Source organism: Dasypus novemcinctus, chromosome 26 (genome assembly GCF_030445035.2).
Source record: "Dasypus novemcinctus isolate mDasNov1 chromosome 26, mDasNov1.1.hap2, whole genome shotgun sequence".
Taxonomy (NCBI): domain Eukaryota; kingdom Metazoa; phylum Chordata; class Mammalia; order Cingulata; family Dasypodidae; genus Dasypus; species Dasypus novemcinctus.
Window position 1 is genome coordinate 3883615 of NC_080698.1, and position 24677 is coordinate 3908291.

Below are 24677 nucleotides of genomic sequence, written 5' to 3' on the forward strand. Positions count from 1 at the left end.
TCCCAAACCTAAGGAAAATCTGCCTCCCTCGCCGGTGGGCCATGGCGGGGAGGGGTCAGGAGACAAGGTATGGCAGCGGGAAGAGGGAGCCGTGTGACGAGAGCCCTGCCTGGGGCTGCGAGCTCACGGGAGCACTTGGAGCTAGGGGCGCCTGTGACAGCGTGGATTAGTCAGGGTTCTCTAGCGAAACAGCATCAACAGGAGATATCTGTCAATAGTGTGTGAATCTGTAAGAGTCTCTCACGCAGCCGTGGGGACGCACAAGTCCAGGTTCCGCAGGCAGGTGCACCCAGGGGCTGCAGTGAAAGTGCAGTGAAGACTCTTGACGAGTTCTGGGAGATGTTGGCTGTCCAAAGACAAGCTGGGAAATTCCCTCATTGCTGGAATCACTCCCCCCCCCCCTTTTTTTTTTAAAGATTTATTATTTATTTATTTCTCTCCCCTCCACCCTCAGTTGTCTGTTCTCTGTGTCTATTTGCTGCATCTTCTTTGTCCGCTTCTGTTGTTGTCAGCGGCACGGGAATCTGCGTTTCTTTCTGTTGTGTCATCTTGCTGTGTCAGCTCTCCGTGTGTGCGGCACCATTCCTGGGTAGGCTGCACTTTCTTTTGCGCTGGGCGGCTCTCCTTACAGAGCGCACTCCTTGCGCATGGGGCTCCCCTACGTGGGGGACACCCCTGCGTGGCAGGGCACTCCTTGCGCGCATCAGCACTGCACATGGGCCAGCTCCACACGGGTCAAGGAGGCCCGGGGTTTGAACCGCTGACCTCCCACGTGGTAGACGGACGCCCTAACCACTGGGCCAAGTCCGCTTCCTACTTCCCCTTTTAAGGCATTCACTGATTGGGTTAAGTGTCACTCATTGCTGATGGTAATCTCACTGATTGATGTAATTATAACCAGCTATCTATGATTTACCACTGCAGTAAAGTCAGTGGTGACTAAAGTCCACAAATGCCCTTGGGTTACAGTTAGCCCAGTGCTTGCTTGGCCAAACAACTGGATACAGTTACCTGGCCGAGCTGACACGATAGCCTAACCATCCCACAACTTAAGCCGCTGGAATCCGCAGAGGACTAGAGGCGAGCCCGCTCCGCTGTATTCCAAAAGGCGGTGTCATCTCAGCTGATACCCGAGCCCCGCTCGCCTCCACCTCGTGGGAATCTTCCCTTTCTGGTTGGAGGAGCCAGGGCTCACTTGGCGATGACCCAGCCTCCCGTGCCTCCTGAGCGGGAGGTTCCGGGGGGGGGGGGGGGGGGGGTCTGAGCTCCATCTCTTGCTTGTTAGGCTCAGCCTCTGGGGTCCCATGGCCTAGGGCAGGAAGGCCGCTACCAAAAGCCAGCCCGGAGGAAGATTCTGGAGCAGGGACCGCAGTGGCTCCAGGCAGCCAAAGCCAAGCCAGATCACCACCGAGCACCAAGGGTTACTCCCTGCACGAGAGAGCCCCGCAGACCCACTGTGCCTTCTGGGGGTGACACAGCACCCCGGGGAAGCAGTCGTTCCTGCTGTGCCAACGTTACCAAACCTGGATCCCATCCGACCTCTACCTTCCAATTTACAGGAAATGCACACGACAGAGAAGCATGTTAAACAATGCCACGAAGATGCAATCAGCAAAAGCCAGACTGTGGGAAACTTTACACACAGGATAAACAGCCAGTTTCCTCAATAGACAAGTTGCAAAGAAAAGCAAAAAGGCGGAAATAGAGCGGGACCTATAGATTTTAAAAGACTGAAAACCTCTATCAACCAACACAGCGTGTGGTCATACCTGGATCCTGATTCAAATGAAAAACTGTAAAGGAAAAAAATTATGTAAACAGCGTCTGTATATCTGATAATATGAAGGAATTAGTGTTAACTTTTTCAGCATGGTAAAAGTCAAAATTCTTTTTTTTTTTTAGGGTACAGGGCTGGAGATTGAATTTGGGGCCTCATGTGTGGGAAGCTGGTGCTCAACCACTGAGCCACAGGGGCTCCCCTGGGTTGATTTTTTTTTTTAAGATTTATTTTTTAACTTATTTCTCTCACCTCCCCCCCACCCCAGTTGTTTGCTGCTCTCTGTGTCCATTCACTGTGTGTTCTTCTGTGTCCACTTGTATTCTTGTCAGCAGCACTGGGAATCTGTGTCTCTTTTTGTTGCATCATCTTGCTGCGTCAGCCCTCCATGTGTGCGGCGCCAATCCTGGGTGGGCTGCACTTTTTTTATGCAGGATGGCTCTCCTTATGCGGCGCACTCCTTGCGCGTGGGGCTCCCTTACATGAGGGACACCCCTGCGTGGCACGGCACTCCTTGCACGCAGCAGCACTGCACATGGGCCAGCTCATCACACCAGTCAGGAGGCCCTGGGTTTGAACCTTGGATCTCCCATGTGGTAGGTGGGTGCTCTATCCATTGAGTCAAATCCGCTACCCTGGGTTGAGTTTTTCATTTATTTTGCTTGTTTTTTTGTTTTTTTTTCAGGAGGCACCAGAAGCGAACCCAGAACCTCCCATGTGGAATAGAGGAGCTCAACTGCTTGAGTCAAATCCACTCCCATTTTTTTTTTAAAGATTTATTTATTTATTTATTTCTCTCCCCTCCCCCCCACCCCAGTTGTCTGTTCTCTGTGTCTACTATTTGCTGTGTCTTCTTCTTTGTCCGCGTCTGTTGTTATCAGCGGCATGGGAATCTGTGTTTCTTTTTGTTGCGTCATCTTGCTGTGTCAGCTCTCCGTGTGGGCGCCACCATTCCTGGGCAGGCTGCACTTTCTTTCGCTCTGGGCGGCTCTCCTTCTGGGGCACACTCCTTGTGTGTGGGGATCCCCTACACGGGGACACCCCTGCGTGGCACGGCACTCCTTGTACACATCAGCACTGTGCATGGACCAGTTCCACACGGGTCAAGGAGGCCCGGGGTTTGAACCGTGGACATCCCGTGTGGTAGACGGCTGCCCTAACCACTGGGCCAAGTCCGCCGTCTCCCCTCCCATTCTTATTTTTTTAAAGGTACATTCTCGGGGAATGGATGTAGCTCAGTGGTTGAGCTCCTGCTTCCCATGTACGAGGTCCTGGGTTCAATCCCCAGTACCTCCTTAAAAAAAATAAAAATAAAATTAAAATATATTTTTTAAAAAAGATATATTCGTCAATATTTACAAATGAAATAATATAATGTCTGGTAGTTTCTTCAAAATAATACAGAAGGGGAATGTGGGATAGAGTATAAGTGAAAGAAGATTGGCTACTGGTTGATAATTGAAGCTGCGTGATGGGTGCATGGGAGTGCATTGTATTTTCGTGGATATGTTTGAAAATTGCCATAACAAACAAGCTAATAAAATTTTAATGTGATCTGGTAAGGGTGGGGACATCTGGGTTCAGAAGGGGTGGAGAAAGTCAGACCACCTGCGCTCAGATCACGGCCCTAGAATTTGGAAGAATCATCTAATCTCTTTGCACCATATTTTCCTCCTTGTTAAATGGGTTTATCCAGGAAGCGTAGACAAGCTGCTGTGCGGTGAGCCCTTGAGGCAGGGCCCAGCTGAGGTCACGGGCTGTGCGCGCTTCGGCTGGCGCAGTCGTTCTGTCCCCAGTCCCCGCCTGGGCCCTGGCGCAGGACGGGTACTCGGGGCCTCCTGAAGGGGCAGATGGGGGAAGGGGTGGAGGGGCGGTCAGCAAGGCCTTGGCCTCAGCCAATGGTCAGTCGTGGACCGCGTGGCTTCCTCAGTGTCCAGAGATGTTGAAAATACTGAAAAGAAAACAATTCCAGAGAAACGACCTTGGCTACAGAGATCTGGCAGCTGGGCCTGTCCGTGCCTCCCGCCACTTCCAGGCCTGGCTGTGAGCTCCACTTTCCAGGCCCCGCTTGATGCCATGTGCTTTGCTCGGAACCCGGGCGTGCCCGGCTGCCCTCCGCTGCCCCGACCGCCGCTGGCGGGCTCCCAGTTCCAGCCTGGCAGAGGCACGGGTCCAGTCCTCACGGGTAACCCCAGGACAAGCGCAGAACGGCACGGCGTGTGGGGTACAGGCACCCTGAAGCCCGCACACACCCCTGCTCTACAGCGGGGGAAACAGAACAGAGAAGCCCCAGTTAGCGGAGTCCTTGTGAGCAGGAAGCCTTGGGGCCAGGCTCAGGTGAGAGCTGGCAGTTCTGGGAAGGCCGTCCACACAGAAGCACGCATCCACCCGGTAGACTGTACTCGCGTGACTATGACACGTGAGCACGCATTCACCCGACAGCCTCTAATCGCGCGTCGGTTCCGTGAGCGCTGGCTGGGCTGGGCCCTGGGGGGCCCACAGATGCGCAGGAAATCGGGTCTGGGTTGGGGGGGCTGGGGAGGAGGAAGGAGCAGAGCCGGCAGGGCGTCTCCCCACACTCAGGAGTGCGGCCCTGGGGGCAGCCTGACGGCCCAGGCGGCCCCCCAGCTCTGCGCCCCGGGTGGAAGGCCTTGCGCCCTCCCAGCCTTGGCGGCCCCGAGCCCCAGCAGGCCCGAGGCCACCAAGACCCGGGAGGGCCCCTCCCTAGGCCTCCTAGCCCCTGGTGCAGCGGATTTAAGCCACCAGGACACGCCGCTACCCCGAGGCGCGCGTCGGGCCCTGGGGACGGTCACACGCCCTCGCGCGCCCTGCGGAAGGGCCCAGGGGGACCACGAAGACAACAGAGTCTGGGTGGCTGGAGGGGCACCCGGGGGGCCCGAGAAAGAGGAAGCCGAGGCGAGAGCGCTTCCTTCCTGTGCCCGCGGGGCGCGGGGGGAGGAGGACGCCTCTGCGCCTGGCCTGACCTCTGACACCGCGAGCGCCGGGGGCACAGCCACGCCGCGGGCACCGTGAGCACGGGGCACCGCGAACGCCGGGAGCGCGGCCGGGGCGTCCACACTGCAGGCACCGTGAGCACTGGAGGCACGGCCAGGGTGTCCACGCTGAGGGCACCGTGAGCACGGGGGGCACCGCGAGCGCCGGGGGTGCGGCCGGGGCGTCCACACAGGGGCACCGTGAGCGCCCAGTGCACCGTGGACACTGGGGACACAACCAGGGCGTCCACACAGGGGCACCGTGAGGGGGGCACAGCCAGGGGGTCTACACCGAGGGCACCGTGGGCGCCGGGGGCATGGCCAGGGCGTCCACACCGAGCGCACGTGTCAGCCCGGGAGCCAGGCTCCTCGTCCGGAGCCGGCCGGCGAGCCTCTCTGGGCCGGGCCGGGGTGGGGTGACCCTTGCGGGAGGCGGCAGTGGGGGAAATTGCGCGGGCGCGGGCACAGGCAGGGGTGCTGAGGGCCCGGGGCGCGGGGGAGGCGGGTTCTCTGAACCATTGCTCCCTGACAGACCGGCCCCTCGGAGCAGGGTCGGGGCCTGGGGACCCGGGGGACTTCGGGGGGCGGCGGCCTGGGGCAGGGGCGCGCATGACAGGGTCAGGCGCGGCAAACGGCCAGAGTCGCCAACAGAGACGAGCAGGCGTTCTCCACTGTGGGCCACGGCGGCGGCTTCCGCGGCGACGGGAGCTCTGGGCTAAAATCTGAGTGAGGGACCTAGGAAGGGCTGGGGGCTTCGCAGCCTGCGGCAGGGGCCCCGGGCGTGCTGGCTCCAGAGGCCGAGACCCCTTCCCTGGGGGGCGGACGGAATCGCCGCGTGTCTTGGGAGACTGCAGAGACCGCGCGTCGGCCGCTTTCTCCCTTCACATCAGGAAGTTCCCCTTCTCTCTGACCTGAGTTTCTCTTGCTGCAACACATTGTGTCTGCTTTGACTGCCTTAAGGGAACAGCTGGTCACCATCCCCGGGTGGATGAAAGAATTCGGACAAAGGCTGCCCCGCTGCCTTAGGCCTGCTGTAGAAGGAAGATCTCGGGGCCTGAGGCTGGCTGGAATGCTGCCGGGCTGCGGGGGCGGGCTGGGCCAGGTTGGCGGATGAGTGCAGCCATCTGTGCGGGTTCAGACCTGCCCCGACCTCCTGTCCTGGGCCCTGCCTCTTCCAGGAAAAGCCGGGCCCTGGCTGGGAGGCTCCCGGCTGCCCCCCACGGGCCCCGCGCCGCCCCCCACCTGCAGCCCTGCCGGTAGGTCCTCGACGGGCCAGATGTGCAGGCAAGGTGGCGTGTCAGAGCAGCCTTCAGCGGGCAAATCAGTTCAGCCGGAAGCAGGTGGGCTGATCTTCTAAAAAACAGGGGGCGGATGCGGCTCAGCCATGAGCGCCGCCCGCCCACACCGGAGGTCCCCGACTCGTCCCGGTGCCTTCTGAAAACAAAACAAAACAAAAGCAAACAAACAACAAGCAAACAAAGGAAAAGAAAATAGGGCAGCCGATGTGGTTAAGTGTCAGCTTCCCACTGGGACAATTCCAGGCCCCTAGTACCTAAAAAAATTTTAAAAAAGATAAAATAATGATAGGAATCATTACAAAATAAATAACAGGAATGAATTATAACTCGTAGAATAAAATAAATTCCTGTAAGGTCATACTGATATTAATAAAAAATTGGATCTATAAATAAATGGGGGAGAAAGGCCAACTATTTCTACAGTGAAAAGCCAATTACTAAACATAAAAGGAGAGATGGAATTCGGACGTTACAGTTAGGCAAACGCCGCGGTAGTAATTGCTGTCAGCGAGCACTGTCGATGGATACTGAGTTAGTGGAGAACGTGCGTGGGGCAGCAGGCGGTGTGCACCCTCAAGCACCTCCCCACAAGATGCCTACCCATTTACAAAGGGGAAAATGGCGGCTTCTCAGCCAAGAAACCTGGCAGGCGCCCCCTCACCCCAGTGATCGAAGGTGGCATCTCCAACCACGAGAGCGATCGGCCACGTACCTCCCGAGACGATGCGCCAACAAGGGCACGGCATCACTTCTGTCCAATTTCTTTCGGAAATGCATCTTGTCCCTCCAATCCAGAGGAAGCGTCACCCCCTAACTGGGGTCAGCACTCTTCAAGTAGTCAAGGTCCTGAGAGGCGAAGCGAGACAGATGCGCTGTCCAGACCAGAGGGGACGCAGGCGGCGGGACGGCCCGCGGGTGCGCGGCCCTGGGCTAGACCTTGAACCAGAGGACGGCCGTTGGGGATGGCTGGTGGCAGCTGGACAAGTCTGCAGGTGAGTTCCTGGAACCGAGCCCACATCGAGATCGCCGTACTGCGCTCACGTGAGACGCTGACGCTGGGGAAGGCGGCTGACAGGTACCCAGGAATTCTGCGGCTATTTTCACAACGTTTTGTAAGTCTAAAAATTATTTTGAAATAAAAGGTTTATTTTAAAGATTTATTCTCCCCCCACCCCCATTGCCTGCTCTCTGTGTCCACTCGCTGTGTGTTCTTCTGTGTCTGCTTGCACCCCCAGCGGGGGCGGGAAACTGCGTCTCTTTTCGTTGTTGTTGCATCATCTTGCTGCGTACGCTCTCCATGTGTGCGGTGCCACTCCTGGGTGGGCTGTGTTTTCTCACGCTGGGCGGCTCTCCTTGCGGGGTGCACTCCTTGCACAGGGGCACCCCGTGTGGGGGACACCCCTGCGTGGCACGGCATTCCTTGTGCGCATCAGCGCTTCGCGTGGGCCAGCTCCACACGGGTCAGGAGGCCCTGGGTTTGAACCCTGGACTCTCCATATGGTAGAGGGGCGCTCTAGCAGCTGAGCCGCGTCCTCATGCCTAAAATAGAAGGTTTTAAAGTGGGGGAGGAATGGGAAGGAGCCCCAGGGCCTGGATGGTAGCTTTGAAGTGGAGCCAGGACCTGTGGCTTGGCCTCCGCTCAGGGCGGCCGCGGGCCCAAGAGAAAGGCACCCGTGCCGGCCCATGTCCACCTCTCAGAGGACCTCCCTCATCCGGCCCATCTGGGGGAGCCCCCCCCATCCCCAACTCGCTGTGGAAACCAGGGCCCAGAGCGGGGAGACCACCATCTCTTGGCCACACAGCCGGCGCGTGAGAGTCAAATGCAAGCCCAGCTCTGGGTGACCCTGGTGCTAGGGCCTTTTTTAAAATATTTTATCCCCCCCCACCTTGTGACTTTTTGCGTGCTGTCTGCTCTCTGTGTCCATTCACTATGTTCTTCTGTGTCTGTATTTATTTTATTTCCCCTCTTCCCTTGCAGCTTGCTTGCTGTCTGCCGTCTGTGTCCATTCGTTGTGCACTCTTCTGCATTTTTGCTTGTCTACCTCTTTTTTGTCGCGTCACCTTGCTGAGTTGGCTCTCTGCTGCACTTGCGGGCTGGGCGAGCCTGCCTTCACAAGGAGGCCCTGGGATGTGAACCCAGGGCCTTCCGTATGGTAGGCAGGAGCCCAACTGATTGAGCCGCAGCTGCTTCCCACCAGTGCCTTTGTTTTTCAGGAGGTACCAGAGATCGAACCCAGGACCTCGTACCTGGGAAGCAGGCACTCAACCACGGAGCTACACGTGCCCCGCGGTGCCTCTACACACCTGGCGTCACTGCTCTTTAGCGGCTCCATCGCGGCTCCATCTGGGTGGCGGCACTGGGTGTCACCAAGCACCTGCGTTGGGCTGGAGGCGGCTGAGGCCACCTGGGGGACAGGCCCTGATGAACCTGCGGGCGGCACCCACCGCTCTCCTTCCTTCAGGCTCCACTCCTGCTGGCCCAGGGGTGGAGCTGGTCATCAGATAGGGTCCCGGGAGCCCCCTGCCCAGTGGGTGCTGATAAGCAGCATGTACATCCCCTGATTGGGTGGGGGAGGAGGGTGGGGGCAGGAAGGCTGCTTTGGACACTGAGGAGATGAGGTTTTGGTGACACACCGTGGGTGTGACAGCCTCAGCCCTGCTGGGCGGCAGTTATGGCCAGAAAAGCAGCCTCAGGGTGGGGCCGGCCAGGGTGGGGACCCTGCCCGGGCCAGCAGAGCAGGACCCAGGCTGCGTGGCGCAGGTGAGCCGGGAAGGGGCTGCGCGGGTGACCGGAAGCCCCGCCCGGGGTCTGCCGAGGGCCATCCGCCTGCTGGCCAGGACCGGCGGGCACGGCGGGGGGGGGACAGGACCGGGTGTTTTCTAAAGGAATTGGACTGTCCCCGGGGGATGTGCTTTCGTGGGGGCGTCGCTGGAGCCTGACCAGGGAACAGCTTGTGGCCGCAGAGCCGGAGGGCGGGGCGCTCCCCGGCCTTAAAGCAGCGCTGTCCTGTCCGAGGGGAAGGGCCGGGAGGAGCGCAGCTTCCTCCTCACTTCCCCGAGCAGAAGGGAGCCCGCACCACTGCTGGCCTCTGACGGGAGTGCCCCAGGCAAGTGACCGTGCTCAGTGGGGGGCCCTGTGCAGGGGAGCGAGCACAGGTGGTGGGCACGGGGAGGGCTGGCGCGGGCGGAGGGTCCTGTGGCACCTCCTCTCCTGGGCGACAGGCTGGAGGAGCTTCCCCAGGAGCTGGGGAGCCGGGCAGTCCTCGGGCCGCGCCCCGTGACCCCAGCTCTGCGCGTCCCCTCTGCGTGAGGCCCCCAGGGGCCCGGAGAGCTTCCTGGGACTCCAGAGAGCTGGGTCTCAGACCGGCTGGGGGACCTCAGGCATCCCCGTCGCCCTCTGGCCTCGGTTTCCCCAGCTGGGCTAGGATGGGGCAGCCAAGGTGGTCTTAAAAGTCTTCTCTGCCAGGGCCGAGGGTCCCCGGCCCGGGACTCCTGCCCCTGCCGCTCTCCGCGTGGCCCGCGCTCCTCAGGTCCGCAGCCCCCTTTCCCGCCCCGGGACCCCGGCACCCCGGGATCCCAGTCCATCTCCGGCTACGCCGAGCATTTAGTGGGTGGGTCTACTCGCTGGGGCTGGAGGGAGCCGTGGCCGGGCTCCAGGCTCGCATGTAAGTATAAAAAGGCTGCGAGAGGCATTTGGTAATCAGAACAGCAAGGCTCCCAGAGCGGCTGAGCGCCTCGCCCACGGGTGGGCGGCCGGGACCCCGCGCTCCTCCCGCCGCCACCTGCGCCCACGCTGCCTGCGGGTGGTGCTGAAATCCAAGTGCAAGCTAGTGGTGAAATGTCAGGCGACGAAGGAGGCAAAGCAAACCCAAGGCAGACGTAGAGCCGCCGCCTCCCAGGGCAGTGGCCCCTCGGAGGGTCGGGCTGTAGCGGGCGAGCTAAGCTGGGGGGTGCCTCGTGATTTTTATCAAGGTCACAGGCATCCCCGGAGTCCCCGGGACGTGGAGAGCGGGCTGGCCCCGTGCCCCCAGGAGCGGGAGGGGCCGCCCTCTCAGCAGGCTGCGAGGGCACCTCTGTGACCACAGGGCACGGGCACCGCCTTCCAGCCCTGAGCTTCCGTGACCCCACAAGTCCAGGGAAGGGTGGTCGGCCGACGGGGCTCCGGGCCGGAAACAGGAACGGAGCCACCCAAACACTCCCACGGCTTGTTTCTGGGGGGAGCGTTGTGGGGAGTTTTCAGCCCCTTTTCTATCTTTTCCCTGCATTTTCACGTGTTGTATTGCGCCTAGACTACCTTGCACCGAGGAAAAACGCGTGTTGAAGAAGTAAATGTGGGGGGAGCAGTGGCATTTTATCACGCCACTTGGGCCCGCTCCCCGGGCTTGCCGTGTGAGGTCCCGCGGTGACCCCTGCCCACGCTGACCCCAGGCAGCCAGGAGACCCCAGCGAGGACCCCGAGACGAGAGGGCCCCGGCAAACGCCTGGGCGGCTCCATATTGCTTCCAGCGCGCCTCGTCGCCGCGACGTCTCCTGGTGGCCGGCCAGGGGCAGCTGGCCGTCCTGAGGGTCTTGGGGCGGCGCCGGCACGGCCGGGCTCGGGGCGGGCTGGGGGCTGGACAGCCCTTCCTGCCTGCACCTGCTGCGGGCCTGAGCCGCCGCTCTGCAGCCGTGCAGTCGGGGCTGCCTCCAGCCTGCCCTTGTCTCTGAGCCCCCGGCCAGGCTGTGCGTAGGGCCGCCCACGGCATCGCCCCTCCAGGATGAGCGTGAGGATGGAGCGGGGCAGGGGGCGTGAAGCCCCCTCCCAGCCAGGGCCTGCTTGCCATGGCCGCGGGGAGGACTGCGGCAAAACCCGTCCCCACGGCCACCTTTGCTGTTGGGATGCCAAGACAGGCTGGTGGTGGGCACGGGCTCCAGGCTTGGGGCTGGCGGGGCCCCCCAAGGCGGGCAGCGACCCCGCGCCCCGGCTCTGCCCCTGCGCTGGGGCCCTGGGAGAAGCTGTGCCTCGTTCCTCGCCTCCTCCGTGGCAGGCGCTGAGGTCCTGCTCCCGTGGTTGGCCGTAGGCTTCCAGCCAGGGGTCCTGCTACTGCTCCGTCCCTCACCACGTGTCAATAAGGCTCTGGGTCTGGATTCGAGTCCAGATCTGCTACTTACTAGCTGTGTGGCCTTGGGCCAGTTCCTCAGCTTCTCTGGGCCCGTTTCCTCGTACGTCAAATGGAGATAATAATAGTACTTGGTTCATGCTGTTATTGCAAGAATGGAAAGAATTCATTCAGAAGAGTTCTGAGGACGAGCCTGGCACACAGCAAGTGCTGTGTAAGTGTTGGAAATGGCAGTTGCTACATGTGGGGTTAGAGTTTGGTACCTGCTACCAAGTCCCCAAAGGCGGGGTCTCTGCCACTTGCTCCCAGCTGCTCCATCTGCACGTCTGCCAGGGCCAGAGTGCCCTGCGCAGCCAGCGCGGGACGAGCGCCCCTGCTCCTGTCGCCATCTTAATGCCGGAGCACGTGCCAGGGCTGGGAGCAGAGGCCACCAGGGACTAGCCCAAGCCGAGCCAGGGTGGCACCCAGGCCTCAGGACCCCAGACCCCCCGGGACCAGCCGGGGAGCCCCTGACAGAACGAGGTGACCCCGGTCCAGCTAGGGGAGCCCCTGAACCACAGCTCGAGGGGACACAGTGGGGGCTCGGTGGGGTCACGCGCCGCAGCCACAGGCTCCAGGTGCAGGGGCAGGGGGGCCGGGCTGGAGGAACATCGTGCAGGAGGAGGGTCTCGGCTCGGCTGTGTCCACGGCACCAGCGGGGGCAGGAGGCGCAGAGCAGAGTGGCCAAGAGGCACCCACGCCGGCTCTTGCCATGGCCCTTCCCTGGACACCCCCGGGGGGGGCCGCGTCCTGGAGACGCACCCCAGGCTCGCAGGGGGGAGAGCGGGGCTCTGCCCGCAGGAGGGGCCCTCAGGCACGTCTGGGCGTGCGGGGGGCTGCGGCGGGGGCTCCTCCAGGCTGCTGGGAAGAGGCTTTGGTGTGCATTTGAAAAGGAGGCTTGCGAGTTCCAAATTCTACGAGAGCGAGCACAATCACTCCCTGTGAGAGGGACTCTGCAGCGCTTCGGGGTCGGGAAGCTGGCGCGGCCTCCCGGGGCCCTGTCTGATCTTGTTTATTTGCTCGCTGGGTCCTACCCCTCTGTGAGCGGCACGGGAAGGGGAGCAGGCGAGGGGTCGCCACGTGGCCGCTGCCCTCGAGGCTCCACGCTGGGCTGGGGGAGGCAGGGGCGGACACGGGGCAGGTGCAGGTCAAAGTCCCACGGTGCTGGTCTACCGCCAAGGCCAGCGCTGGGGTGCAGTGGGAGGGCGGCAAGCTGCACCGCGGTGGAGACCACTCCCCACGGCCAAGTTCAAGCTACCACGCCAGGGTCACCGAGCACAGCGTTGGGAAGAGGGGCTCTCGAGAGCTGGTGGGATTGCCTCCAGCGGCACGCACCGGCCCCTCGCCCTTCAAATTCAGGCGGAAAGAGGGGGCTGGGGGGCGGGGATTGTCTGTTTCACCTTGTCTTGCTCTGGCCATCCAGTCCTGCGTCACTGTTTACTGATCTGAGGCTGCGGGCGATTGGGTGTCACCTCGCAAGCCTCAGTTTCCTCATCTGGAAAACGGGAGCTACAATGTACCACCTCCCAGGGTTAAGTGAGGATGAAGAGGGAAAATTCCAGGCACGTGCTCAGTCCACGGAGGAGTCCAGCCAGCTCGGCCGCCTTCCCATTGGGTGGGTAGAGCAATGTCTCCCTGGCGTGGGGGCCTCAGGAGGGGTCACGGCCGCTCGGCTAGAGGTCGAGGCCGGGGCCAGCCCTGCCCAGTGGCCTCCGGAAGGCACCGAGAGGATGACGTGACTGCCCCAGAGACGAGCCATGGTTCACCTCTCAGCCCGTGGGTCCTTTGCGAGGCAAGCCCGGGTCCCCTTGCCCTTGGCGTCCCTCTTCCACGAAGCATCCCTCCCCAGCCCCCACCGAGTTCTCGGGGGTCCCCAAAAGTCCCAGTGCAGAGCTTTGCCCCGGGCCGCTAGTTCTCACTAGGGTGTGAAAGACATACTTCCAATTCATTTCTCACAAGGTACTGCTGGATCAGCCAAACGGATCCAGGCAGAACGGACAAGGGAAAAGCAGAGAGGAAAAGCAGAGTGGGAGCAGGGGGACAGTGGGAGCAGGGGGACTGCGCGTGGGGTGGGGTGGACAGAGCAGCCGCCGGCTGTGCAAGCCACGCCCTTCTCTGCATCTCACCCACCCCCACTCCCACCCCCGTTCCGTCTGAGATTTCGCTGCTGTCGCGAATGACCTCCTAGCGCTGGAGGTCAGAGGTTGAAGTCCAGGGCGCTGGGCAGTGCGCCCGCGGTGCTGCTTGCGGTCGCCTCTCCCGCCCCCCGCTGCCCCCTCTTACAGGGACCCTGCGATGACAGTGATCCCACTTGGAAACCCAGGAGAACCTCCTTAGCCACATAGTTGAAGTCCCTGTTGCCGTGTGGGTGACATTCTCACAGGCTCTGGGGACTCGGGGGTCTCTTCGGGGGTCCTTACTCTGCCCCAAGTTGGCTGCCTTGGAGCACTGGCCGTGGAGCCTCCAGCCTCTGGGCCTCTTTTCAGTAACTGTGGGGCAGGGGGAGCCGAGGCCGGGGCCGGGGCCAATGCGCCGTGCTGGACACCAGGGCCTGGTTTCACAGGCGGCCGGCCGTCGGCCACGGGTGACCCCGGCCAGGCGGGGCCGCACTCCTCGCCGGCTCGGCGGGGACCAGGGTGCCAGTGATTGCAGTGGGCGCAGGAGGGGTGCTGGGTGATGTCATTCTGTTGATACGGGGCTGGTGGCCTCCCCACTGGAAGGAGCTGGAAGGAATCCCAGAGGGAAGAGGCCGGGCGAGGGGAGGGGAGCGCTCCCGGCGGAGGGACTTCAAAGCCGGCCTCTGGCCTCGGTGAGAGCGGTTGGACCCCGCTGTTTGCCAAAGCAACGGGTCAGGGTCGAGCGAGGTCAGAGCTGACGGTCCAGCAGGGCAGGTGTCTGAACTCCAGGGGCCTCCGGCTAAAAAGACCCCAGATTGGGGCCCAGGGCAGGGGAGCAGCCCTCCCAGCAGCTCACGGATGGGGAGTCCCAGGCGGGGGCGGGCTCAGGAGACCCCCGGAGGCACGGGAGGGCAGGGCGCAGGGCCCAGCTCTCGCCAAGGCCACCAGGCTGAGCTCCAGTGTGGGGGCGAGGTGCGTGTGTTTTTCCCCAACATCTGGCCCAGATGCCGTGGACGGGCGCCCATGGGGGCGGCCGAGGCTCGAGGGGGCGAGGTCCCTGGGGCCGCCCGGGAAATGTCGTTGGGGGGGTTTCCATCAGCGCCGTGCGCGTCAGAGGGTCGGCCGAGCGCCCGGCCAGCGTCTTCGAAGGTCTACCCGGAACAAAACCGAGACCACCCTTCTCCCAGCAAGGACGGGGGGACGTGTTAGCAGTGGTAACCGTGAAAACGCGTACTCTAGAGAGGCCTCTTCTAAAACGAGAACCCATCCCGTGGAAACAGTACACGATTCGCAGGAAAAAACGCCAAAGGGCATCGAGCATATAAAGACGTGCAACCTTGAATCAAAGCATGAAAAGGAAAAGGCCGAGCTGCGGGGTGGGCTGCCCGCGGGCCTCGGCGCCACTCGGTGGGATTATCCGCCGGCTCTTGGTCCCCGCCCTGGGTGGGTGCCCACGTGTGGAACAGGAAGCGCCCCCACCCCCCACCCCACCCCCTGCCTCTGGCACAAGGAGCAGGAAGGCACATAGTCCGTGAATCAGGGCAGCTCGGCCGCTGGCTCGGGCAGGCTGGCTTCTACAACCCGGTTGTTCTTAACCACCACCTCCCGCACACAGCGGCCCGCCCGCGCCCGCACCCGCGCCAGGCCTCTGAATCCCTCCTCGTCGTTCTCCTGCTTTCCCTTGCAAGCACACACAGTTGCGTTCGTTTTAGCTTTAGTAAAAGAGCTTCTCGTTGCACCGATTCCTACGCGCCTGGAGGTACGCGGACAGATTTGAGAGGCCCTGGGGCAGAGACCGACGCGGCATCGAGGGCCCGTCTTAGGGGGACGAGTGAGGTGGCCCCGTCTACTTGGACGGACGAGTGAGGTGGCCCCGTCCAGTTAGACGGACACGGTTCCGGGCAAAGCTGTGGCGTAAGCTAGCGTTTACTGCGAGCTCACTCTGCGCCAGGGGCTCCTCACAGAGCCTGAAGGGCTGGGCGTGCGTCATCCTTCAGCCTCAGGAGAACCCCACGAGGGAGGCAGGCACCACTGTTATTATCACGATGAGGAAACCGAGGCACGGGAAGGCGTAGGAGGTTGATGATGAATCACATCTTCCCGCGACACACTTAGAAACACTCTCTAACGGGTTCTTAACCACGGGCCCATGAGCTTGAACGGAAATTCAGAAGACCGCTATTCTCGTGGGGACGTGTGGGTGACGTATTTATTAAATAGTGCGCGGCCTCGTGGGGACTTAGCGAGGGTCCGTGGCTTTCACCTGGCTGGCAGAGGGGGCCGTGGGACAGAAAGGGTGAAGACGCCCTGCTCCCTAGGATGCTTTAGGAAATGTTAATGCATAGCTGAACTTGAAAGCAAGGGGAATCCTCAGGTAATAGAAGTTAGAAGAGTTCAAAGCTAGAGTGGACACACCGGATATTCGTAGATAGAACAAGCCCTCCTGGAGATACGTTCTCATTCTAAAAAGTAACCATAAGCCACCCAAGGAAGAAAAGACCCGTAATGCAATGACCGAAGGCCAGGAAAGCCTTGGCCGCTTAAGTCACTCACCCGAGGGGACGGCCCTGCTCCGGGCAGAGTTGGGCTCCCAAGTTCACAGTCGTAATCGCTAGACCCCAGTCCCTGCCTGACGTAGACTTGAAGAGCCCGTAGGACCCCCGGGGCAGCAGCAGAAGGGGCTTGGAGAGAGGCGGGGAGTGCCCGCCTTCACCACACTGCTTCTCTCCCAGCAGCCTCAGGTGCGCCCGCCCCCAGGCCTGCGCGTGTCCCCCGGCATGGCTGTCACCACCTCCCCGCCGCCGCCCGCCACCGAGGACGTGGGTCCCGAGAACAGCAGCGCCTTCTACGGCTTCGACTACCTGGACGACCCGGCCTTCGCGCCCTGCCGGAAGGAGGCCGTGGTGGCCTTCGGCCAGAGCTTCCTGCCCGCCTTCTACGGCCTGGTCTTCGCGTTCGGCCTGGCGGCTAACCTCCTCCTGCTCGGGGTCCTGCTCCGGCGCGCGCCGCGGCGGCGGGTGGCCGAGGTCTACCTGCTGAACCTGGCCGTCTCCAACCTGCTGTTCGTGGTGACGCTGCCCTTCTGGGGCGTCTCCATGGCCTGGCACTGGGTGTTCGGGAGCGTCCTGTGCAAGCTGGTGAGCACGCTCTACACCATCAACTTCTACAGCGGCATCTTCTTCATCAGCTGCCTGAGCCTGGACCAGTACCTGGAGATCGTCCACGCCTGGCCCTGCCACAGGCACAGGACCCGGGCCAAGACGCTGCTCCTGGTGCTCGGCGTGTGGGCCGCCGCCCTGGCCGTCTCCGTCCCCGACATGGTCTTCGTGCGGACGCACGAGGCGCCCAAGGGCGTGTGGCACTGCCACGCGGACTTCGGCGGGCACGGGGCCGCCTGGAAGCTCTTCCTCCGCTTCCAGCAGAACCTGCTGGGGTTCCTCCTGCCCTTCCTGGCCATGGTCATCTTCTACGCGCGCATCGGCTGCGTGCTGCGCAGGCTGCGGCCCCCGGGCCGGGGCCGGGCCCTGCGGGTGGCCGCGGGCCTGGTGCTGGCCTTCTTTGCACTGTGGGGCCCGTACAACCTGACCCTGCTGCTGCACTCGCTGCTGGACCTGCAGGTCTTCGGGGACTGCGAGGCCAGCCGGCGCCTGGACTACGCCCTGCAGGTGACGGAGAGCGTCGCCTTCCTGCACTGCTGCTTCAGCCCCGTCCTCTACGCCTTCTCCAGCCGCCGCTTCCGCCAGCGCCTGAAGGCCCTCCTGGCCGCCGCGCTCGGGCGGCAGCTGGCACCTGGCGCCGCCTGGGCCGCGCCGCCCGACTCCTCTGAGAGCAGCGGGCTCACGGTGCAGGAAGAAATGGCCAACATGAGTGAGCTGGCGCAGGGCCCCCCAAAGAAGGGAGCTGTGGGGGAAAGTTAAGGTACGGCGGGCCTCCCGGCCTGGAGAGAGCTATGGGGACCCAGCTCGGTTCGGCTTCCACCCCGATCACCCCAGCAAAGCTGCTCCTGCCCAAGGCCCCAGTGACGGCATGGCTTAGTTGCCCGTTCTCGGCTCCCAGGCGGCAGCTGTTTGGGGGTGTGCTCGCACCTGCCTTCCTCCTCCCCCTTCTTGACCTGCTTCCAGGGTGACACGCTGCCTCGCCTAAGTTGCTGCAATGGTTTTCCAATGCCCCCTTGCTCCCAGCGTCGCTCTTCCTATGTCCATGCTCCAAACAGCAGCCACAGTGGACCTCTAAACCTCCTCAGCCATCACTGCCACCTCCCTCAGTAGGAGCTCCGGCCTAGGGTCTGCGCCCCCAGCCTTCCCTCTCTAGGGGCAGCTCCACCAGATGGACACCCTGGCCCCTGCGTTCCTCAGCATACCCTCCAGGCACATGGTGGGGCCTTTATTCCACTTGCTCCCCCCCCCCCCCCCCCCCCCCGCTGCACTGCTCTCCCCCAGGGGCTGCTCGCCCCACAGTGCTGGGGCTCTACTCAGATCGCACCTGCTCAGGTAGATACATCCTGTGCCCCCAGTGAGCACATGCCCGTGGCCTGGCCTTCCCCTCTCTGCTCTCTTGCTAATTTTTTTTTTTCTCTCCCCCCACCCCCCTTGTCTGCTCTCTGTGTCCATTTGCTGTGTGTTCTTCTGTGTCTGCTTGGATTCTTGTCAGCGGCACCGGGAATCTGTGTCTCTTTTTGTTGCATCATCTTGCTGCATCAGCTCTCCCTGTGTGTGGTGCCACTTCTGGGCAGGCTGCACTTTCTTTCATGCTGGGCGGCTCTCCTTGCAAGACGCACTCCTTGTGTGTCCGGCTTCCCTACGTGGGGGACACCCCTGTGTGGCATGGCACTCCTTGCGTGTGTCAGCACTACCCGTGGGCCAGCTCCACACGGGTCAGAAGGCCCTGGGTTTGAGCCCTGGACCTCCCATGTGGTAGGCGGGCGCTCTATCAGTTGAGCCACATCCGCTTCCCTCCTGCTAATTTTTCAACAGCATTTACCCTGGAGTGCTGTGGGGTGGCTGGTGTCCCCCCATAGGGCAGGTTCAGGCCCTCACACTGTCCTGCAGATATGACATTTTTGGAGATGGGGTATCTGGAGATGTTCTAGGGCAACGTACAGCCAAACTGGATGAGGGTGGGCCAACCAATACACCTGCTCTTATCAAAAGGGGAGGACAGGGCACAGAAGTGTGATGGGAGGACACCAAGGGACCTGGCGCAGAGACTCAAGCCGAGGGTGGCCGGCAAACCTTCAAGGGCCAGAAAGAGTCTGTGCTACAGGCTTTCCAGACCTGCGAGCTGATAGCCTGCTGCGTTTCCAGCTGTCCGGCTGGGGTCCTGTGTCCCAGCAGCGCCAGGAAACGGGCATCTTCTAACATGGGAAAGGACTCGCTGTCATGTAGGGAAGCCTCTCGCCTTTTGTTCCCTGCCCCCTGCCCCGTGGGCTCCCGGGCAGGGACCCTGCTTTGGCTCCGGATGTATGCAACCCCTGGCATGGGGTCTGGCACGGAGCAAGTTTTCAGTAACTGAAGCCCAGGGGTGCAGGAGGGGCGCTTCCTCGGGGCACCCCCCACCGGGCTCCCGCTTCCCTGCAGGTGGCTCAGCTGGGGGAAGGTGGGTCTGGCCATCGGGCTGGGAAGCGGGAAGGTGCCCTGCCTGGGAGCAGCCTGCAGGAGACTCCCCAAGGCGGGCAGATGCGCCCTGCATCTCCCCTCCCTCCGCAGCCTGGCAGGCCTCCCCCTCCCGTCCGCTACTCTGGGGAACCTGTCCTTGGCCGCGGCTCTGTGCTTCAGGTGGGGGCGGGCAGAGCCCGGGCCTGGGCCCCTGACGGCGCATACCCCCCGGCCACAGCGAACGGTTCGGGGATGGGCACCTGCGTGACCCGGAAGAACCAACGAACGCAGGGTGAGTGGAACGTACTAGAAGAACAGGGGCATGGATCCAAAGCTGAGCGGCTGTGAGTCTACCAACCTGAACCTCAGAAGGTGGAGGGGGGATGCCCAGGTGAGCAAGCACGTCCTGGGGTGGTGTTGGAGCCCCAGAAAGGCACGGCTGAAGCTCCTCCCCATGAGGGACTTGTCAGTTACATGAACCAATAAATTCCTTTCCACTCGGGGTGTGTTTTGTTACGTGCCACCTAAGGATCCCTTGCTGATACACCGTCTGTGCTCACCCCCACGTGGCCCATCGAGGCTCCCCTTGGCCCCCCAGGGCTCTCAGCACGCCCGGGCCAGGCTGCCCCTCGGAGAGCTGAAACCCCTTGGTCCTGACAGTGGACTCTGGCCTCAGCCCGCCGCTGCCACTCCACAGGCTGGGCTCCTGGCGCGGGGGTGGGAGGGGCGGCACTGTGTTGCAGAAACCTGTATGAACGCGGAGGTGGAAAGAAAAACACAAAAGACACAACACAACGGGGCTCAGGGGCCCATCGTCTCCCAAGAAATGAGGCAATTTATGCTTTATTATTAAACTGTCCTTTTATCTCTTTTTGCTGACCCACTTAATCCTTGTCCAACTCCGGCAAGGATTCCCACTCCCCCATCCTCTCCCTCATGTCCTTGGACACAGAACAGTGATTCGGAGGATGCTGAGTTCCCCTTAATCTCAAGCACACCTGCTTTTATTTTCCGAATACTCATTCTTCATGCCCTTTTCCCAGATAACACCTGTGCCTTAACCAAGGCCACAGCATCTCACCGCGATAAGGCCGTGGGGCCCAGGAGGGGAGTGGGCCCCCGTCCTCTCATGCCCCCTCCCGTACCTGGTCGGGGCCCAGGCCCGACTGTGGGCGAGGTGGCTGAGACACTCCCAGGCGTGGCCTCCTCTCCTTCTCCCATGCCCCCACCCCAAGTCTTCTCCCCGTGCCCTGGGCCCCTCGTGCCACAGGCTGCCACGTCCCGCTTCTCCCAGCCAGTCCGAGCTTTGTGATGCTCCAGGCAAACACTATCGTTTGGGAACAGTTGGACTCAGAAAAAGGCATCCCGGTGCGCCTGCCCGCTCCAAGGCCTGTGGTTGTGGCAGAGCTCAGGGCGGAAGGGGGGAGCAGCTGGAGATGTGGTGCGGGGAGAAGCTGGGGGCCCTCGTCTGAGGGGTCTCCCTTCTCCAGTGCCCCCCGCCAGTCCCCAGTCCCTGCTCTGCTGTCCAGCAGCACCACCCCTCACCCCCTCCACGCCCTGGGAGGCCGAGCAGGGGAAGTTGGGGAAGCTGAGGCGGATGGGAAGGGAACGGCCTGAGGCCCTGCGGAAAGCGCCAGCCTGGGAGTGAGGCTCCTGGGGGTCAGACTTCTGAACTTCAGTCCACACCTCGGCAGGGGGCAGAGATGAACCAGCAGACGCTGAGCCCCGAGCCCCGGGGGGCTCCAGTCCCAGGCCAGGGAGGGCGAGGAGAGACGGGGACGCAGAAGGCAGCGATGCACGACAGATGCACGGTGGTCAAGCCGCCCGGGGGCAGCGGTCATTTCAGGTGGGAGGCGGGAGGGGTGGGACCCCAGGTGGCTCCCCAGGGACCCCGAGGCGGCAGGAGAAGCCCCGCCCTGCCGCGAGGGCTGCCTCCCTTGAAAAAGTTGGTGAGGGTGCCTCGCCAGAACGAGCCCGAGGGATGGATTGAAACTTCAACGCCAGGCGTGAGTGTAGACGGGCACGGGGAACGGGGAGCGTCCGAGTGGTCGTCAGAGACGCGGGAAAGGGGCAGCGGAACAACGGAGAACCCGAGGGGGCTATGATCGGGAGGAGGTGCGGGAGAGGGGGCAGGGGAGCGTCCTGAGCAGAGAGAGCTGGGGCAGAGCCGCAGAGACCCCCCACGGGGGGCGCAGAGGGGAGGCGGTGCCCCCCCTCTCCCCGCAGCTGCCAGTGGTCAGACACGGCCACGGGTGCCCGGCTGTGGCCAGCGTGAGCCGAGACGCGCCGAGGTGGACAGGAAACACCAGATTTCAAAGACAGGATGGAAAAAAGGAATGTGAAAGTATGTTGTTAATACTTTTTATGTGGATTACATGTTGAAATGATATTTTTTATAAACTGGCTTAAATGAAATACATGATAATAATTAATTTCACCTGTTTCTTTTTACTTTTAAATGGTGTCTACTGGGAAATTTAAAATTATGCATGTGTCTGGGCTTACACTTCCATTGCACACTGCTATGTGTTCCACAGGATGTGGGAAAATGCCGTGGGGGCGGGAAGAGGGGTGGGGAGGGCACAGGCTAACGCCGGTGACACATGGGAATGATGCACGACTGTTGGGTAAGCTCCCAACTTCTCTAATAAAAACAAAGGCCGCCTTAGCTCCCCGGGTGGGTGTCAGCTCTCACACTGATTCGCCCGCAGCTATTTCCCCCCTTCCACAGGATTTCCTAGTGTGCAGTAAAGCCAGGAGTTCTGAACGGCAGAGAAACCCAAACAGCGCTGGGAGAGGGGGAGGAACAGATTTATTACGCACAGGCCCAGAGGAGCGTCAATCTCCAAATTCTGAGCCCCGCTTTTCAGGTTTCATAGGGTTCCATAGGATTTTATGCGGGATCAGTGTGGCTTTTGCTCACTGGCTAACGCGTTGCTAGGCAAAATTTTGCCAGCGGGGTTACAGAAGCAGAAGGCAGGGGCAAGACCGAGCTTTCGCGGGCTGATTTACAGAAGCGGGGCAGGAGCAGCTCGTTGGATATTTTTTCCGCAAGGTTATGCTCTTTATTTCTCAACCCTAGAAAGGCGGACTCTGCCGACCCACGGGGAGAGGGTGTTTCAGAGAGAGAAAGATGAGCCCGTGAGATGTGGGGAGGCCACAGGGGAGGAGGCCGAGGGACGGACGGGGGCGGGCGGGGGTCTCGGGGAGCTCACGGGGCAGGCCGCAGGCGGTAGCGGACGCGCACGTCGTGGCTGGGCTGGGTGACACCGAAGCCCCAGCGCCGGGGGTCGATGGCGGGCTGGGGCGCGTCGGGGTCCGCCAGCTCCAGGTCGAAGTACGTGACCATGAGCAGGACAAAGAGCTTCAACTCGCTGAGCGCGAAGAACCTGCCGGGGCAGATGGAGACGCCCGAGCCCCAGGGCATGCTGTAGTGGTGGATCTTCTTGCCCCCTTTGTAGAAGTCCACTTTGCGGCTCCCGTCGGCGTTGAGGAAGCGGTCGTACTTGAAGGCGGTGGGGTCGGGGTGGATTTCGGGGTCCATGTGCACCGAGAGGTAGGGGAAGAGGGCCAGCTTGTCCCCTCGGCGCAGCAGGTACTCCTTCCCGCTGTCCATCTTCAGGATGTAGTCGTTGTGGACCACCCTGAGGAGGGTGGGGGAAGCCCCCAGGCGCAGCGTCTCCTCCATCGCGCTGTCCAGCACGGGGGTGTGCTGCAGGACGCCCAGGTCGCAGGCGAAGCGCTCCCCGGCCGGCAGCCTGGCCTCCCCCAGGACCTTGGCGGCCTCCTCCTTCACAGCCCGCATGGCTGCCGGGTGCTTCAGGAGGAACAGGAGGGCCCAGAAAGCGGTGGGCCCCGTGTTGCCCTGGGAAGCCCAGAGCATCATGAAGTTGAACCTGTCCTGCATGGCCGGGCTGACGCCCTGCTCCCTCAGGTACTGAAGCATGTAGGACAGCCAGCTGCTGATGCCGTCCTTCTCCAGGTTCTGCTCCACAGAGAGCACCTTCTGGAAGAAACGCTGCAGCCAGCGGACTTGTCGCCACTCCCGGGGCCACAGCAGGGAGTAGACGAACCTGGGGAACAAGAGGTCGTACTTGCGGAATTCCACGAATACCTTCTCTGCTTGCAGCAGGTCCTGCTCCTTGTTCTTTGTGTGGCCAAAGAGGCTCAGCAGGCCGGCCTTGAACAGGGTGTCGTAGCAGAAGTGGAAGAGCCCGTCCTCCCGCCAGCAGCCGGCGGCCGGGCCGCGGCCGTGGGGACCCAGCAAGACCAGGGACAGGCTGTCCAGCATGGCCTGGTTGAGCTCCTTCAGGCCGGCCCCCATCAGGAACTTGGTGCTGGTGGAGTGTATCATCTCGTAGTCGCCCGGGCACGAGCTGTACCCGAACACCTTCAGCACCAGTTCCCTGGCGTACTGCACGAAGTCCAGGTTTCTCTGCACATCCTTGAGGATGGGTCCGTAGGAGAGCGGGTCCAGGAGAAAGGTGAAGTACTGGCCACCCAGCTGCACTGTGAACACGTCCCCGTGTTTGGCCTGCATGCGCCTCAGGAATTCAAACATGTTCTTCCGGAAAGCCACGGCATAGCCCAGCCAGGGCACGGGGCCCGTGTCCAGAGGGGGCTCCCGGGGCCTGCGCTGCCGGAGCAGCCCCGGCAGGCACAGGTACGCGACGGCCACCAGCAGGGCTCCCAGCGCCAGGGTCCACAGCGCCATGACTGTGCGCTGCCAGAGCTCCGGATGCACTGGCTGTTCTCCGAGGGCCGGGGCAGCTCTGGGAGGCCTTGGCAAACCGGGGATGGGCAGTTGTGTCCATCTGGACCTTGGCCTGGGGTTGTCAGTGACCTCAGGGAGACAGTCCCGCAGTCAGCACCTGCCAGGGCAAGCCTCTGGCTCTGCCCACAGCCCCCTGCCCGGTTTCAGGCCCGGCTCCGACTCCTCAGACTCAGTGCCAGCACCTCCTCCAGGAAGCCTTCCTGGGCTCTTCCCCCACCCCCGTGACCCCAGGATTCACTCCCTCAGTTATTCATTTCATTTGTCAGGCCATTCGGCAGAACCCCTCCCGCGTCTTTTAAAGACAGCGTGCGCTCCCTTTCCCAGGTGGCCATCCTGGGAACCGAGGCCGGTGCCTGGGGGGCCGCAGGTCAGCCAGGCCCTAGAGCCCTTTCCCACGCCTCGCACTGCCGCCCACGGCCCCCTGGCCCCTGGTGCTGACCTGTCCCCACCTCTGGCCGCGAAGGCCCTTCCTCACTGGAGCCCTGTGGGCTCTGCGCTCGGGGTGGGCATTGAGAGTGAACGACGGACGCCTGCCCTTCCACGGGGCCCTTCCGTGTCCTCACCCAAACAAGAGGCACCCAGCCTGGGGCCGGAGGGAGCCCGTGGGATCTGTGGGGCCTGGGGGACGAGCCCAGCTGAAGTGGCCGCGGGGCTCCCAAAGGAGGGTCCCCCCCGCGGAGGCTGGCTGTCGCCGCGCCGCGCCTGGCCCTCGCCGCCCCGTCCCCGCCTGGGCTCGCCCGCTCACTTCTCTACAGAACCCAACGGGCGGCATCCTGGGATCAGGGGACTTCAGAGACACCCGGGGATTTCGAAGTGGCGGCTTTATTTTACAGGGAGGGGCTGAGGCTCGGGGGTCAGCAGCGGCCGTGGCGGGGAGCTGGGGCTGTGGCGCCTCAGGCCGGGTCCCCCACAGCGGGCCGGAGGCTTCAGCCCGCAGCCGAGGAGCTGAGCGTCTTCTTCCTAGGGCTCCCCCGGCCGATGCCACG

The 24677-nt window shown here is 62.3% G+C and overlaps 2 protein-coding genes across 2 annotated transcripts; one reads left to right on the forward strand and one right to left on the reverse strand.

Moving 5' to 3' along the window:
- Positions 1 to 8972: 8972 nt before the first annotated feature.
- Positions 8973 to 19419, forward strand: ACKR2 (atypical chemokine receptor 2). Its single transcript, XM_004479266.5, has 3 exons — positions 8973 to 9175; positions 16059 to 17241; positions 19156 to 19419. The coding sequence occupies exon 2, from the start codon at positions 16101 to 16103 to the stop codon at positions 17238 to 17240; it is 1140 nt and encodes a 379-aa protein (XP_004479323.2). The 5' UTR covers positions 8973 to 9175; positions 16059 to 16100; the 3' UTR covers position 17241; positions 19156 to 19419.
- Positions 19420 to 21712: 2293 nt separating this feature from the next.
- On the reverse strand, positions 21713 to 23791 carry CYP8B1 (cytochrome P450 family 8 subfamily B member 1). The gene has a single exon (XM_004479268.5). The coding sequence runs from the start codon at positions 23629 to 23631 to the stop codon at positions 22129 to 22131; it is 1503 nt and encodes a 500-aa protein (XP_004479325.1). The 5' UTR covers positions 23632 to 23791; the 3' UTR covers positions 21713 to 22128.
- Between the last annotated feature and the right edge of the window lie 886 nt (positions 23792 to 24677).